Source organism: Mustela nivalis (assembly GCF_964662115.1).
Source record: "Mustela nivalis genome assembly, chromosome: 1".
Taxonomy (NCBI): Eukaryota; Metazoa; Chordata; class Mammalia; order Carnivora; family Mustelidae; genus Mustela; species Mustela nivalis.
This window is the reverse complement of record NC_139020.1, coordinates 188068424-188085813: the sequence shown is the minus strand read 5'-3', so window position 1 is coordinate 188085813 and position 17390 is coordinate 188068424. Positions and strand designations below refer to the sequence as shown.

Genomic DNA, 17390 nt, shown 5'->3' with positions numbered 1-17390 from the left:
TACAACTCAACTTAAAGAAAGGCCAACATTAGCCCAGGTTTAGGTTAAATATATTTCTATCTGGACAAAATTCTATTAATTTTATTTCTAAAAACTGATATAGGTCATTCAGGAGATGGTCTAAGAACTGAACACAGAATGAAGCCTTTATTACAGGTATCTTTTCTTACCACTCTTCCTTCTCTACATGAGGTAGTTTTGACTAAATGTGTAATTCTTCCATTCAATCCCACCAAACTTGCCACACAGTCTTAGACTTTGCTCCCCTTTTCATTAAATACACTCAGTTTTCATCCAGAGACCATCAGAATCCTAGAAAATGGGGTATTTCCCCGCTTCTTTAAATTTACCTCCCTAGGACCACGGGCAGATGACTTACTTGTAGGGCAAAGGGTTTTTTTTTGTTGTTGTAGTAGTGAGCAATATCAAAGGATGGTCTTCAGCTTAATGAAATAATCTATCTGACTAGGAATGGCCATGAATGAGGTATCATTTTTAAGGAATTACATTACTATAGAATGAATTTTATATAATCACATGAAGCATCATCTAGAATGTAAGACAACACTGTAAAACAACACTATATTGGATATAATAATCTTTGATGATTCAGAAGACACATTACCAAAGATCTACCTTTTCAATATTACCTTCATGCAGGGAATACGTAAAACTGGCACTTAGTAATAGAAAGACCAATTTAAAAGTTCAATAGAGAAGTGGACATGTATCATTATTTTAAGAATGCAGAAGCACAGCTCTGCTTCCGGAACACTACCTGGTTCACTGCAACCCCGCTCCCCACCCAATCTCTTTGCTTATAATTTGGGAAAAGCATTCTCTACCTCCTTCAAAGGGCTGCCAGGAAGATAAAGTAAATTTTTAAAGCATGTCTACAAAGTGCTAGGAACCTGGTAATAGTTGATTAAAGAAAAAGAAAAATCTTAAAACATACACACACAGAAGAAAATAAATATTTAACTGATCTCAGGATAGAAAGCATCAATGAACTTTGTAAGCATAAGCCCTTGTAAGCATAAAGGAATGGGAAAAACACACAAATGATAAACTCACAAAGTGATAAGCTTAACTACAAAAAAGGTTAAAATTCTTATATTTTAATAACATCATTAGCAAACTAAAGAGATCAAAATGGGAATAATCTTTGCAACAAATATGACAGGTAGGGGTTAATTCCTAGAAGACCTCAAAATCAAATGGAAAAAGGAGCAAAGGACATTAACAAAAAATTAACAGACAAAAATAATTCATAAATACATTTAAAAGTTCATCCTGCTACTGATCAGGTAGAAACAATAACAGATAAATTTATCAACTTGGCAAAGGTTAGGACACACTCAAAAGTGTTAAATTTTTAAAGTTGATGAGCACATGGCAAGATGTATGCTACTTGTGTATTGCTGATGTAAAGCAAATTTGGTAATATTTGTCAAATGAAGCAATGCGCAACATTTTACCAAGTTATTCTAGCTTAAGAAATTCATCAGGAATAGGACCAAAACTCCTTTATCAAAATATGCATGATGTAGGCTGAATACTGAATGTTAAATTATAGTAGATACATACGGTGCAATATTACTGCATCATTAGAAATCTCAGAGTTACATATATATTTTTTAAAAATCAGAAAATGTCAACAATAGATTAAAAAAAAGGTTATAAAATTTTTCTCTTTTCTAGAGCAACAAAAAAACTAGAAGAAAAAGTAGAAAAATTGAAATTTTAGCAGAGGTTATATCTGGATAATGGGATTCTAGATGGTTTTTATTTTATATAATGGGCAAATAGTCTTATAATTAGAAAAAATAAATGCAAAATTTAAAAACTTGTTATACTTGATATAAACTAGATTGCTTTTACATAGATATAATTTAGACAAAACATTTGTTAAGTCAAGCAATTCATTAGCTGGTTACTAAAAGATTGCATTAAGAATACCAGATGCTTTGAGGGGCCCCTGGGTGGCTCAGTCGGTAAAGCTCAGGTCATGATCCCAGGGTCCTGGGATCAAGTCCCATATCAGTGGGGAAGCCTGCTTCTCCCTCTTGCTCTGCCTACTTGTGCTCTCTCTATCTCTGTATCAAATGAACAAATAAATATTTAAAAAAAAAAAAAAAAAGAATACCAACCAGATGCTTTGAGTATGAGCAACTCCTCTCCTCTGTAACATTTCAGTAGTACTAGAACTATGTCAGTGCCAAGTACCTACTGTATACTGACTATATCAGGAGGGATTGGTGGGGGAGGGGTGAAAAAAGGGGGGGGGGATAGTTTCATTTGAAATTAAATGACAGAGAAGCCTAGAGCCCAGAAAGCCCATCAGCCCAGGCCCAAACCTTTCCAGCAAGTGTAAGTCGAGCACTGCAAAATGAAGGCCTCTTGCTTATCAGCAAATTGTCAGCAATCTCATCACCCTGAGGACTGCACAGAGATGGTACAGTTTAAAAAAAAAATCCATTAAAATTAGTTCAAAGAGCAAGACACAAAGGTGGTATAAGAGGGTCATTTTTCAGCACTATGCACAGAGAAGAGAGACATGTACAGTAACTCCCATTACAGTTAATGAGCATTGACCATCCATACTAATCTAAACCCCTTGAGAATTTAATTTAAAACTACCACGGCAGAGCCACTCTCGGTCATGAATGAACCCCAGGATTGTTCACTTACCTACTCTTCCCCAGGCACTAAGCACAGTAGAAAATAATATATATATTTTTCATCACACCTCACAGAAAACGTAAAAGGCTCACAGAACATAAAATTCCCTTCAGTTTAAAGGCTTATTTTAAATCCTGGGTACTATTTTAATGCCATTTTTAATTAAGCAGTTTAAAATTAGGTCTGGGTTATTTCAGTTGCTATGTGATATTCTTATATCCAGGAATGCAGAAAGTTTCCTTCAGTTTAAACTTCAGTTGACAAATTCAGGGCCACAAATAAACGGTGCCCTTCACCCAAACCCAAGCCCTGGACCAGCCTTCAAAAGTACCAGGATACAGGGCAGTGAAAAAGAGTAATTATCATGCCAGGCTTCCACAAGCCAAATCCACCCAATTCATTCTTCTGCCTTTCACATCATCTGAATTTATTCTTCAAAACTAGTCCTGGAGGTGGTTATGGGTGGTAACTTTATTTTCATGTGAGGAAAACAAAACCAAAAAAGATTACATGATTTGACAAGGTTTCCCCAAATTGAACTAAAATCTAGCTCACCAACTCCTCACCCAAAACTCGCTGGCGAATATAAATGGTTCTGCACCCAAAGAGGGGAAAGGAAGCAACGGACCCAGAGGCAAAACTCCTTCTTTCCACATGCTCAATGCCGGAGACAGGCTGGGACAATCATCACTAGTTATCATCTCCACAGTCTGAGTTCTCTGGTAGGTCAGGGAAGGACTCTGTGTGGAGTTGAGGACGCTGGTATGCGAAGGTCCTGATGGAAACAATGGCTTGTACAAAGACCTAGCAGAAGGAACAAGTTCACAGAGAGGGGGGCCAGAAATCCAGGAGGTCCTGATGAAGACTGGAGGTTGTATTCTAATTGAAAGAAACAACCACTCAAACTCCTTGAAAGAATTGCCTGGCCTAATGCCTACATTAAAGAGACATAGTTCGCTGCCATGTGATGTGTAAGGGCAGGGGAGGGAGATGGCTGGAAGGCTTCGTAAACAAGGAAATCAGAGATGATGGCTGTCCACGCAGGACTTGGCAGGAGCAGTGGCAATGCTGAGTAGTAGACTAGGGACATTTTTCCGAGGGAGAAGCTCCATACGTTGCAAGGACGTTGTGAGAACGCTGTCAATTACGTTTTCTGGCATCATCTCTTAGAGGAAGGATCCGAACAAAATAGGACTCTGATCTCTGGTGTTACTCGGGTTTCTCTATTTCCTGAGCAATCAACTGATTTTCCCTCAAGGACAGAGACTCTTTCCTTTCTTCAGGTTGGTGCCAGAAAGCACAGGGCCAGCACTGTGAGCCATCCCTAACAAGTTTGTGGACATTTGTTATCTATTCATGCACTAATTTCACTTTTGGTTTCATCTGACTTTCCTTATTTTCTTCTTGACTTTTGTTTGCTCTTATTTTTAAAGTACTTAATCTTGCTCTACTTGATCAGTCAACTGAATTTTTTTAAACATTCCAGGAAATAAACAAAGAGACAATGTAGCATGGCAATGTCTTGGTTGCTATACAAATAATAATAAAGGTCTTTTCAAAGGGATTCATTGGAGATTTATAAAGAAGTCCATGTGTAAGAGAACCTCTGTGTGTGTGTGAAGCCAAGGAGACAGGTCCATAAAGACTTGCCTGAAGGGATAAGGAAATGGTACACAGTCCCCCAGATACCCCCACCCGCACTCCCCCCTCCCTCCACCCCCCTGCAGAAAGTAACAAATCTTGGAAATCAAAGCTTACCAGTTGATGAGGTATCAAATCCTATGTTAATTTCTGACATTTAAGAGAATATAAAAATATCACCTCAGACAGAAGGCTCAGACAAGAAAGAACTGATTTTATCAGCCTGGCTGGAATCCACATGGAAATCTAGGAAAACTGCTTGGTGTGGGGAGGGTGCAGGCAAGGTAGGTGGGGAGGGTAGTTTTTCACGCACACACCACCTGTTACTTCTTTCTGTTCCAGAGCAAGCCACTTTGGAATGATTAAGTATTGACTGCACATCCAAGTGTGAGTGTGTACACGTGTGCAGGTAAGTATAAAATCCAGGTCAACACTCTCTTAACCATTACACAGCATTGCCTGGTGTCAGAATTTATCACCTCGTTCCACTTGTTAATGAGAACTCTGGTTTTTTCTTTTTCTTAATTAGTTTTAAAGCTAAAAATTCCCCATAATCAATAATCAGGGTTACTCACTAAACAAATATTTACCAAATGCCTGCCACGCACCGGGGACAGTCATCTCACACTTCCCATCTTCCTGTGACACCAGTACTAATTACACAGTAAGTTACAATATTAATGCTTCAAAGAAATAATGGAGCCAGAGATGTGCTGCAGTTTTTAATCAGAGCAAAGGGAAGCGCATCTTGACTAGGTGATGTTTGCATACAATTTGAATAAAGGTCTGAAGGAGATGAAAGAGCTCAGTGTACATACATGAGGGGGAACAGCATCCCAAGATGAATAGTTGCTTCAAGAGCTGGGAGACAGGAGTGTGCTTAGAATGCTCGAGGAACAACAAGGAAGTGGGTGTGGGAGGAGCAGAGTGAGTGTGGAAAGTATCAGTCTTCTGTGGCTGCTGTAACGCATTACTACAAACTGGTAGCTTAGAACAGAAATTGACCCTTTCCCCATTTTGAAAGTCAGAAATCTGAAATCAAGGTGTTGGCAGGGCTGCATGCCCTCTCTGGAGCTTCTGGGGGCAAACCTGTTCTTTACCTTCCCCAGCTTCTGGTGGTTGCCAACCTTCCTTGATTTGGGACCACACCCTTCTTACCTCTGCCTCCCTGGTCACTTAATGCTTCCTCTGCTCTGTGTAATCCCCCTCTGCATCACCCTTACGAGGACGTTTGCCAGTGGATTTGTGGTCCACCCTGAAAATGCCCTAATTTCAAGATTCCTAACTTAATTTCATCTGCAAAGACCCCTTTCCAAGTAAGGTAATATTCATCAGTTTTAGAGATTGAGATGAACCTTTTGAGGGTCATCATTTAAATCCATAAGGGATGATGAGTAGATGAAATCAGACAATAATGGTTGGTGGTAGGAAACAGAAAGAAGAGTATATGTAGGAATCCTGTAGATCATTGTGATAGTTTTGGCTTTGGAGAAAACAGGAAGCCATTTTGGGGACATAAGTAGAGACGTGACATGGATTCAACAGGTTTAATGGGATCATTCCAGTGCCGTCATACAAAAAAGTCCAGTAACATTCAACCCTTAGATTGCTACTTCTTCAACTCAGGAATGTGCCATATTATGATTAGAACTAAAAAACAAGGAGGATTAGAACTTGGCACATAGTAGGCCTTCAGTGGCTACTACATGTCTCTCTGAAAATCCCCTGTGCATCCCATTGGATATCTGTTGAGCAAATGAATGTTCTTTTATCTAAACCAACCCGTTTTGAAACAAAACTAATTTTTTTTCCCATAAATATTTCTCCATCATCTACTATATTCAAGATTCTGTTCCTAGGAATTAAGGCAATCAACAAATCACATACTGCTATCTAACATGGTATTAAGTGACAAGTCACTTTTTTTTTAAGGATTTATGTCATCACATTACTTATGTAAACAGTGATTGAAGAATTTTGACTCCCTGGGGGCGCAAACATGCTACACTCCTATTCTTTGCTATTGCTTTTCCCATCCTGCAAATGTGGAATCCCTTCCCAGCCGCTCTGCCCCATCTTTGAGAGAATCGGTAAATTCGCGCTCCCTTTTCATAATTAAAATTATCGGTCCGGTCTCTGATTAAAATTTCATGTCCTACCTAAGCATTGGCTTGAAACGCAAACCTGACCACTTACAGCTCTCTTCCAACTTCTTCCCTATCCTAGGGCTGAGCTACTCCGATTTTAGAGGCCCAGGGATGTGAGGTAATCGGTTGTCTGTCAGCTTGTGAAAGGTTGGTGTCCCTGGTCTAGCTCGTTCCCTCTGCTGGGAGCTCCTGCGAATGTGAACTCAGCAGATTCAAAGCTGACAGACAGGCTTTTTCTCTGAAAAGGTATTTAAGTTCCACCCTCACCCTATCTGCTTCTGAGGGTCCATTCGCAGGACAGCCATACCTCCCTTCATAATTCTGTCAGTGGTATATGACCAAATCACATTTCTGGATAGGCCAATGCTTCAATTACATCAAGGTCTTCCTGAGCAGCCCCACGGCACCTGCCTCCTACTTCGACATTCCAGGCTCTGTGCAGGACCAAGGGACCTATTGAAATGGTTCTGTGTTTCTTCCAAGGGCTACAGAAAACTGGAATGTGGTAGGAAAGTTGTTCCCTTCTTCTTCCCAGAAACATTACTCCTCAATCCCTTTTGCCCTGCTGCTACAGGCCACTCCAAAATATCTCTTCCCAAAAACAAATGAGAAGGAGGCACAGATCTGTGCTCAGGTGTGATCACAAACTCTACAGAGTAAATGGGAGGCCCTCTTCCAGAGCCTGGACGGTGCCTCTCCCACACTCCTGTCTGAGAGCAGTGCCTATGGAGACGGCTGGCACCACAGCTCAGCATCTGGCCAGGAAACAACACGGCAGCATCCTTTTGTTGAAATCATGCAGCTCAGGGCTTCCAGCTACATTCTACTCATGACTTTCAGGAGCAGCAGGTGTAATCACTCCAGAAAGAGGGAGGAAAAGAGTCTCTTGGAATCCTCCATTCCAACTGGCTGTATCTTCACCCTCACCAATTCTCCTCTTACAGAGCCTGGGAGCATGGAAGTATGAATCCACATTGTGGGTCTGGTTCTGCTGCTATCTCTCAGTAAAGTGAGTGTGGGTCCCTGTCCTACATGGTTATCTCCCCAAGAATACTGTCCACCTTTTTGTGAGGGCCCTAGTTGCTCATATTCTAGGGCAATGTGAAAAGTCCCACTGAATGTCTGTTTTATTCCTGAGTATCAATGACCGTACTGCAGATACAGCTCCATGAGAAAAAGCTTCTAGGGGTCATTTGGTCTCCAAACAGGATAGAAAATATTAACTAGTATTCTACATGTCTGCATGAGAAGCACTCTTAAAGATTTTAATGTAATTTCTTTTGATTTATTTTATCCTGACATAGCTTATTTAACAAATTTTAAAGCAGCCATCTCTGGTGAATGGAAAGGGATCATGGTTTACTGTTAAAGTATTAGCACTCAACAGATAATTCTTAGTTCCAACAAATCTGTTGAACTGGAAATAAATCTTGAAGATGAAAAGATCTCTTGATAACTACAGCCATTTCAAAACCTATTAGAAAACAGAAAAATTAGAGAGCCAGATGAATTTCGCTCCTGTCGGACTCATTTTCCCTAGGAGCAAATTGCATTGCTCAACTAGCTAAACTGCCTGGTCCCCCACACCAGCACTGCAGATTCAGGCTGAAGCCTCTTCCATTCCCAAAAGTCACCAAGGTTAGGCCTGTTCTGAAATAATAATGATAATTACTCCTGAGCAACAAAGCCACCAAAATGTCAGAAAGAAATATCAATGGCAGAGTATACATTTACAACAATATAACCCTAACAAGTAGGAGTCTAAGACTCTGGGGAAAATAACTCCTTAGAACATCTAAGCGATGACACATAAAGGTTTGCTGCTCATAGGATGGCAGCTAGAAGGGCTAGAAAGAAGGATGGAATGAGAATCAAGAGTCCTAGGTAAAGAAGTCCTGACTCCCATGTAGTAGGACCACCATTGGCCTGAGACAACCTTCTCATTTCAATTGCTCACGTGGTTAACAAGGACAAAACAAAGCATCACTCATCCTAAAATATTATTTAAATTCAGTTAATTTATTTCCAAAATTACTTTTAACAAAATATATTAATGTGTTGTATATGTACATGTACACTCTTCACCTCCATTATACAAACATACACACACAGACCCACACACAAAAGACAAAGAATGCTGCGTCAGTCCCTTGCTACAGCTTTCCCCTAAATTGTTGTGTGATGGGTACCAGTTCGTGTTCAGGAAGGTGGTCGTCTGAAACAAAGAATTCCCTTGTTTTTCATTCATTGATGGATCTTTTATCCTGCTAGACTCAATGGTATTGAAGAATACATACCAGGTCCAAGCCCAAGGGTCTCACAGTGGCTTCTCCCTATCAGTCTTCTACCCTATCTGTCTCCCACCAGGGCTGTCAATAAGACATGCCCCCTGGTACGTCTGTTCCTGTTACTGTATTTCTGTAAGTACCCCACCCCAAGTGCTGCTTCTTCCTCTTTGCCTCCTCCCCTGGGGCTCTCTAGACCTCTCCACGATGCAGAAATTAATAGGCTGATGTCTGACACAGCAGAGAGCTTCCAGGAACTGCCCTGACATTGGTCAGTGCCATGTGTCCTACTAATTGTTTGCAGGTTAATAAAAACTCCTCTAAGACATATCCACCCACATCCTGGGCCCCCACTGCGGGTACATCTAAGTCAAACCAAGATTCCTAAAGCACATCTAAATCCTGTGGTGGAAATCCCCAGAAAATAATTTAGAACACAAAACTAGTTCAGATATCCAGTACTGTAGCGCGTTCTTGCGATAAGGCCCATTTAGAATTTGGTGCCTGAGAGCTATTTGCAAATTTATAGTTATTTTTTTCAGTCAATTAGTTTGAGACAAGAAATGGAAGCTAAGTAAATAAATTAGATCATTAATTTGCAATAAATATAAATTATGCTAATTCTAAAAACTGGACGTATATACAAACTATGTATATATAATCAATGAGGAATGTACGTAAGACTCTATTAGCAAAAGAAAGCCATCTTGACTTATTGTGTTGTAGAAAATCCATGTTTATTCATTCAATAGATTTTAACAGTTTTGATATGTGTATGAAAATATAAGATAAACATTAACTGCCTACTGATGTTCTAACAAATCTATTTTCATTCCAAATGGAAATTAGAAGATATTTTGCATTATTTAAGTTAATTACATGACATTTCTTATGAATAATGATGTATTATTTCCTCCGTTACTTCTAATTACGTTCTGTTACAAGTGCAAGGCTGGCAACACCATGACTAACCTTTTTCCTATTCCTCACGATCTGATCACTTGCACGGGAAACAGGTCAAAATATGTCCAGAATATAATGAACAGAGTTCAATCATGGTTAACCATGACAGTTTAAGATTATCTGAGGAAAGTTTCACATAGAAATAAATAGGAATGGGGAATGGCTTGTCATGTTACAGGATATTCCTTCTTGCTACCCATAGGAGAAACATTCCACTTGTTATTTTAATACGTTTAATTATCATCCTACCATTGGCTATGACTGGCAGGAGAACACCCCTAATACTTTCCTCCCTGCTCTCCACACTTACCCACCGACACAGTTATATTTTATGTAGACAGGCAGATTGCAAAGATGTATTTTCCTGCTGTGAAAGTGATTCTGTAGGCTTAATGCCATTCGGAGAGAATGCGGGGAACTTCCCAAAAGCTCAAAAAGCCAGATGCATTCGGTATTTCCCTCCTTCTATGCATAACCATGGTCAGACCAGCCCATCTCACTCCATTCACAGCAGGGCCTGCAACTAGAAGGTAAATCCTATTATGAAGAAGAAGTCGAGGTCAAGGGAAATCAGCCAGAACCAGTAATCAAGAACAGGGGCCAAGAGAAACACAAGGCCGCTGCATGTGTACCCTCATCAGCCAGTAGTCAGCAAGGAGCCAGGGAGAGGCAGGGGACAATGGGAAGAGGCCGGGATGAGGTCTACAGGCCAACATGCACATGCTTTATGCACACTGCCTCACAGGTGAGTCCCCTTTATTGGAATGGGTCAGGACTGAGTATATAAAATCCACACATTTTACTCCACCCAATTTCAAACATTCTCCGCACATGTACAAAGCATCTATTAATTCCTTCAGTGTCAGGTGCCAACAATCCATCATTCTGTCTACAGGAAAAACAAAGATACCCGCCTCAGCTCCAGGAACAACAACAACAACAAAACCTGGGAGAGGAAGAGCTTGGCAAAGAGGGCTTTTCTTTCTCCTCTGGTACCCACGACAGTGTCTACCCCCTGGTCCCGCACGCAGCCTCAGGGTCCTCCTCAACCCCGGCAGCTCACTCCCAACTGGCGAAGAGGCGTTTGCAGTAAAACGTGTTTGGTCTCTGTGCAGTGATACCGCAGAGGACACGTCAAGACGGATAGGGGTCACATGATGGGGGTTGTCCTTGCGACAGGGGCTGCCAGGATCATCTCTGGCAGGTTTGGGACACTGAAAAAGGAGGTCAGTCAACTTAGTGAATGACCAAAGCATCCAAGAGCTTCTTCTGTTCCTGCTGACCCATGCCACTGAAAACCGTTTCCAGCTGCCAACCCAAGGGTAAGCAAACATTTATATGGAAACCTTCCCCACACAGACGGAGAAAGAATACTCCAACTGAACAGTCACTACTACACGCAGAACTCTCGAACACAATAAGCTGCCAAATAAAGGGAAGAAAAATAGGACCATAAGAAAACCAACTTACCCCACTGCAGCTCAGGACAAAGGACAGCAAGTCTGTCCTTGAACATCTCTCCAGGCATATTTTAAGCTAGCTGATATACAACAGGCATGCAGAGTGTGGAGGGGAAAGACACACTCAGGGAAATTTTAAGAAAGAAAAACTATCTTTAGTAATAAGGATATTAATATAGTGCTGGTGCTCATTTATTTGCACAGGAAGGTTTAAAAAGAAATTCTTTTGGGATATGAAAGATCATCAGATCGCTAATAACTGCAGTTTCCTGAACAATTAAAGAAATTCACAAGATTACAACCTACTCAGGAAATGACAAATATCTCTGATTTTTATGGAAGAACTAAAAGGGCACTTTTATCTATAGCATCCAGTCTGTAAGAAGCACTGTTAAGTAATGAGGCTATTTTTATTATATGTTCATTCACTTCAGGAGTATTCAACATGGCAGTGGTCTAAAAACAGCAAACTTGCTCGTTCGGAAAGGTAAAATTGTATATCGGAAGGCATTTGCCAGAGTTTTTCTTTTTAGGAAGTTGGACCTTCGAGGCATGATTCCTGTTGTGCCAAAGTTTTGTTTCTCATATTCAGCAGAAACAGCTTTCAAGTGACAAAGTCAAATTCTTCCCAAACACACTTCATGAGGCTGTCCTCAATACATCATCCTAACGCTGTTTGGACTCGATAACATTCGGTGTGCCACGCTCCGGTTTGGAAAAGTCTGCTTTTTAAAATAACTGATTCAATAAACTGTTGACACATGATGTGTATCATATAATAGGGCCAGCGAGCCAGGTCTATCTCTGTCATTACATGCCACATGCAGTCGGTTCACAAATGTTGCCATGTCCCCCTTATGTTAGAGCTCCTTATGCCATTCTGAGTAGCAATCCAAAGATCAATACACAGTCTGCTGAAAACAACAGGACATAACAAATGAATAATTTCATTTACAATAAAGCCTCAGTCACTAAATGGATTCCCCTAATGCTCAGATTCATTTTTCATGCTCAAGATGGGAGGTAGACATGGCATAATGCAAGGGAACGGGGCTCGGAGAAATACTAACCATCTTGGTTCAAATTTATTTAAGCCACACGCAATCGCTGGACTGCACTGAGGTACATGAATAAAACGTTCACTGCAGAATTCTGAAGATGCAATCTCCAAAATGCTTCTATTCTCTCACGGAGATACTCTGAAAAGCATTTTCCAGTAACAAGAAATTAATGGATTAAAGACATTCTGACATATCCTTCTCGAGCACTGCACCACAGAGGCCGAAGCCCATTCAATCAGCTTTAAACAGTTTGCAACGAACAGAAGTATTTGCTTTAGGTGGGGACAAGGAGGGATTGAAGTGGGTCTTTTGAGAATGAAGCAAATAGTCTTGCTTCAAAAGCTTATCTCTGGCCCCTGATCTGACAGTTCTTTTCCTCCTCTGAAAGGTATGAAAAAGTCAGTGAGCAAAGTCATAAGAAAAAAAGGGTTGGGGAGACGGAGCAAAATGTTAAGAGAGCACACAAGTTGAAAGATGACATTTACAAGTCTCGTGAATGGCACATTCCCCAAAGGCCACCTGAACCCTCTTTTTAAAAAGAAATCCTCATAAATACAAAGTAAAATTTTCTCATTCGCATACAGATGCCAATATATTGCCCACAAGATGCAGACTTGTCCATTGAAAATTAGCATGCACCAAATAAATAAATAAATAAATAGATAGATAAATAAATAAATAAAAGAAAGAATCTTTCCCCATCTGCCACCAATTCATTCACCACTTTTAGACTGAACTCTGTATACTTGTAACACAGAAATGTAAACAAGATTGCAACTGAGAAAGCAGGAAGGGAAAGTTTAAAAAATTCAGCTTTGATAGGATACTAAAAAACCTGGAATAAAAGAGGAACCCGTTTGGCTGGTGTTTGGGAATACTGAAAAGGCAGGATTTCCACGCACCCTTGTTGACTCCCCTCCCCTCCGGGGAAATGATTCATATGATCCCCATGCTTATCATTTCATTTTAAATTCAATCAACATAGAACTTTGGATGCTGAGGAAAAAGAGATGTACAAAAGCAGGTCCTGCCCCATCCCTTTCCAGGAACTAAGGACTCAGCACGGAACCAAGCAAGAATGCACGGTTCTGACTTGAGGCAGATCCGTTAAGTGTTCGGCACCGTGCCTGGAACAGAGTAGGAGCTCAGGAATAAACTGCTGCATGAATCAACATGCAAATAAGGAGCCAAGGGTCACAGAAAGGACTGAATATTTTCTTCCTGAGGGGGAGCAAGCTGGGTATCAAAACATCTTAGCTGAACCGAAAAAGAATGGGAAGGATCTCCCGTACAGAGACAGGCAGGGTCAAGATGGGTAGAGACATGGTGAAGGAAAATGCAACATCTCTTTAGGAAATAGTTGGAGAAGGGGGGAAGGCAGAGTCAAAATAATGAAAATCTTTGAAAACTATGCTAAGGAGTTTGTACTTTATCCTCAAAAAAAAAAAAAAAAAAGATTCATTATATTCATTAGAGGTTTACTTGCAAGGGAATGCGAAGGAGAGAGAGGATGGGAGCCAAGGTCTAGAATGAGGTGTGCGCCCGAGTAAAGTCTTGGAGCATCCAGGGTGCAGGGAGCTGAAAGACCTAGGAGACCCACACCAGGGGGCTGATCTAAGGCAGACAGAAGAGAACGCTGGGGGAAGATGAAAGCCCACTGCAGACATCTCACCATTTATTTTATGAAATGATAATAGGCAGAGCTAGCCACAGCTTCAATTCCCAAATCTCAAGACAAAAGAATATCACTTTCTGCAGGCGAATGAGTAACGTATTAAGATTCTTCTCACAGTTATCACCTAACTGAGTTTACAAAGGTAAAGTAAAAAAAAAAAAAAAATCACAAAATCATCATATAAAAAGGATTGTCTGAATACATTATCTACTGGCCCTGAGACCCCTTGAAGCCCTGCAGATATGAAATAGCCTCACGAGTATACAGATGATAAAGATGTCCCTGTTCTGTTATCCCCAGAAAGGGTTGGTTCCTTCTTGCTACTTTCCAAACAAATTCAGGTTTGTTCGTTTTAATACAATATCCTGTCCAAAATGGCAATTCCAGGGCCATCTGGAACAAAACCAGTTATCAGTCACTAACTGTTCACTGTTCAGAACAGCATTTCCTGAGAGGAAGACACCGCAACTTTTCTTTAAAGATTTTTTTTTTTAATTTATTCATTTGAGATAGAGACACAGAGCACACAAGCAGGGGGGAGGCAGAGGCAGAGAGAGAGGGAGAAGCAGAATCCCCGCTGAGCAGGAAACTGGACGTGGGGCTCAATCCCAACACCTAGAGATCATGACCTGAGCTGAAGGCAGACGTTTAACCGTCTAAGCCACCCAGGCAACCCATCACAACTTTTCTTAAGTACAAACATGCCTATGACCCACGTCTTATATCACACATGCCAAATGGGTTAAAAAGACCATGAAAAGTCAAGTTTCTTACTATCAATACAAAAGTTAAAAATAAAATCACAAAGTTAAATTCAATCCATTATTAACCATTAAAAAGGCAGTGCAACTCAGCAACTTCACACTTTTCCAGGCCAAGGTATTAAAACACATTCATCCAAAACCACATTTTCATCCCAGGTTCCCTCTTTGATACAAGATAGAAGTCAACTAAAACTGGCACTCAAACAGATACCTATGACATTTCAACCATATTCTTCTGACACCAGAATTCTCAAGCATTTTCTATTAAAAAAAATTCCTCAGTGGAGAAAAACAACCAGAAACTTGCAGCAAAATCAGATGAAAAAATAAAACACTTCTGTTATTTAAAGAATTTCACAGTCTCTTAGAAGAACTCAATATAAAATTGGTATAGAACTTTAAAATTGTTCTCTTTTAGAGGAACTTCCTGAACCATTCTAGTTTTTATTTCTACTTCAATAGAGGAATAATATTTTCTAATATTGAGTATTTATAATGTAGATTATTTTTATACATTTAAAAGAAGAGATAAATATCAAGTAGTTAAATATCAAGTAGTCATTCACATATCATTTAGTAGTTTACTGCTGTGATCCCCAGTTTTATAAATTTACAGAATTTATTTGGCTAAAATTAAATTCAAGGAATTTGGGCATCTATCATATAATCACAATTACCTTTTGGTTCGTGTTTTCTTATTGTATTATTTTCAATGTAGAGCAGTTACATGGCCAAGAAAGATTATTCCTAAAGTTCTCAAACACCTTGAAAACTCCCATGGTGGGGGTAGCATTTTCCACACTACAACATGATTTTATTTTGAAATAAATATACATATATATATATATGTGGGGGGGGTGTGTATGAATATTTATTTCAAAATAAAATCATGTTGTAGTGTGGAAAATGGTTATTATCTTAAAATATGAAAGTTTATACTTTCATGCACTCTGCATAGTAAATTAGAGGGAAAACAGAAAAAAAAATTCTAGACAGTCAGTACAAAAGTCATATGCACACAGTCACGAGTGATACTTTCAGCAACATAAAAATAACTCCAGAATATTTCACCAATTCCTGCTGCTCCCATAGCAAAGAATAAACCTTTTACTGAAGTCAATAGGAGGAAAGGCTACAACTCAATGGTCAGAGGGAAATAAAACAACTCTACCACCAATGACACTGGATAATGATCTAGAAGCTGTGATGTTCTCCAAGAAAAAAAAAATGTTATTGCAGATCCTAAAATGAAAACAACTGTTTTGTAGGTATATTTATGTGTATGAATTTGCTTGAATGATCTCTAAGAGGTAAAGATAGCACGTCAAGCTCAAATCTTCAGGTAATACCTTATTTCCACATCACAAAAGTGCCACCAATCTCTATCTTACTATTAATATTCACTACTGATAACTGAAAACATAGCACTCATGATACTCATTGAGCCCCCCTTAGAAGGACCTATTTATTTACACAGCTATGATAGTGAAAAGGTCAAGTAAAAATTCACCTCCAAAGCCACGGTTGCTAAGCAACTCTTTTCAGAAGTTCTGCAACATTGATCAAGCATATTGCTGGTATCACCAACTGGATCCAGAATAAATGCAACAACTAACCTGGTTTCTCCAAAAGGGGAGGCAGGTGGATTCCTTGCTTACCTCTGCAGACGGACATGGAGGCCAATGCTGTATTCCTTTGGTCTGTTAAGTTCAGAGGCTTTTTATTTTCCCTCTCTTAAAAAAAAAAAAAAAAGGATACGTCCTGGTACCACAGGTTTCCTGTTCACAAGAGCAAAGGACAGTTCTGTCTTGAGAAAAACCACAGAGGGCTTGATGAGGTGTTGGCCAAATCGGAATGACATTTCTTCACAGTTGAAGCCTGAAAAGAGAAAATGATTTAAGAAGTGAGCTTTTGTAAAATTCAGATGAGAAACTTAGATTATTTTAAAGAAATACTAATACTTTAAAGAAAAGTAAATCCCATTTCCTACAGATTTTTGGTTTAGAGGATGACATCATTGAAGCTGTTCCCCACTTAATGTCTACCAAGATAGATTCTGGGCAAGTCCTCCTAACATATAGCAGAAGCTTATACCTGGGCAAAAAAAAAGTCGTCTTAAATCCCTCTGCATTTCAAGTTGTCACTTTAACCCAAATCTGCTAGGTCCCATCTTTTGGCTTCTTTTTACCCATTCGTCATCTTTGCTAAGCTGAAGTTTTTAATTGTTAAGCATGGACTATAAACCATTTAATTCATAAATGATTTTCTCAAATGGTTTTATCTCTATTTATATAAAAGCAATTTAGAAAAAGTACAAACGCCATTTGACCCTGCCTACAACTACAAAAACATGAGCACTCTGAGGGAACTATTAGAGTAAAAATTCCAAAACTAAAGGGAAAAAAATTGAGAAAAAGAAAGAACAAAACAGAGTTCAAGAATGAGAACTTCTGGCTGAGTCAGTGCCAGGATGTAGCAAGGCGTGTGAAAGGTTCCATATCTTCTTTTTGGGGGAAAGCCTCAGGGGTGAGGGGTGGTTGAAGGAATACTTGGTCCTTGGCAACTGGGGTACGAGGTAATGATCTTCCAATGATCAGATGCTGATACAGGGCAGAGTTACTTTCTGAATGACAAAGACACAACTTCCTTGGAAAACCATTCATTTTCCTAATTTAGAAACCACCCCACTATAAAACTATGAAAATAGATCAA

General features: G+C 39.7%; 1 protein-coding gene across 11 annotated transcripts in view; it reads right to left on the bottom strand.

Annotated features, from left to right (window-relative positions):
• FHIT (fragile histidine triad diadenosine triphosphatase) overlaps nucleotides 1–17390 on the bottom strand; it is a 1429687-nt gene that overhangs the window by 762991 nt on the left and 649306 nt on the right. For all 11 annotated transcript variants that reach the window (XM_082727539.1, XM_082727542.1, XM_082727540.1 and 8 more), the window contains one exon: nucleotides 16437–16556. In XM_082727539.1, coding sequence (XP_082583665.1) covers nucleotides 16437–16539 — 103 coding nt within the window. In that variant the 5' untranslated portion in view covers nucleotides 16540–16556. The remainder of the gene's footprint in view (nucleotides 1–16436; nucleotides 16557–17390) is intronic.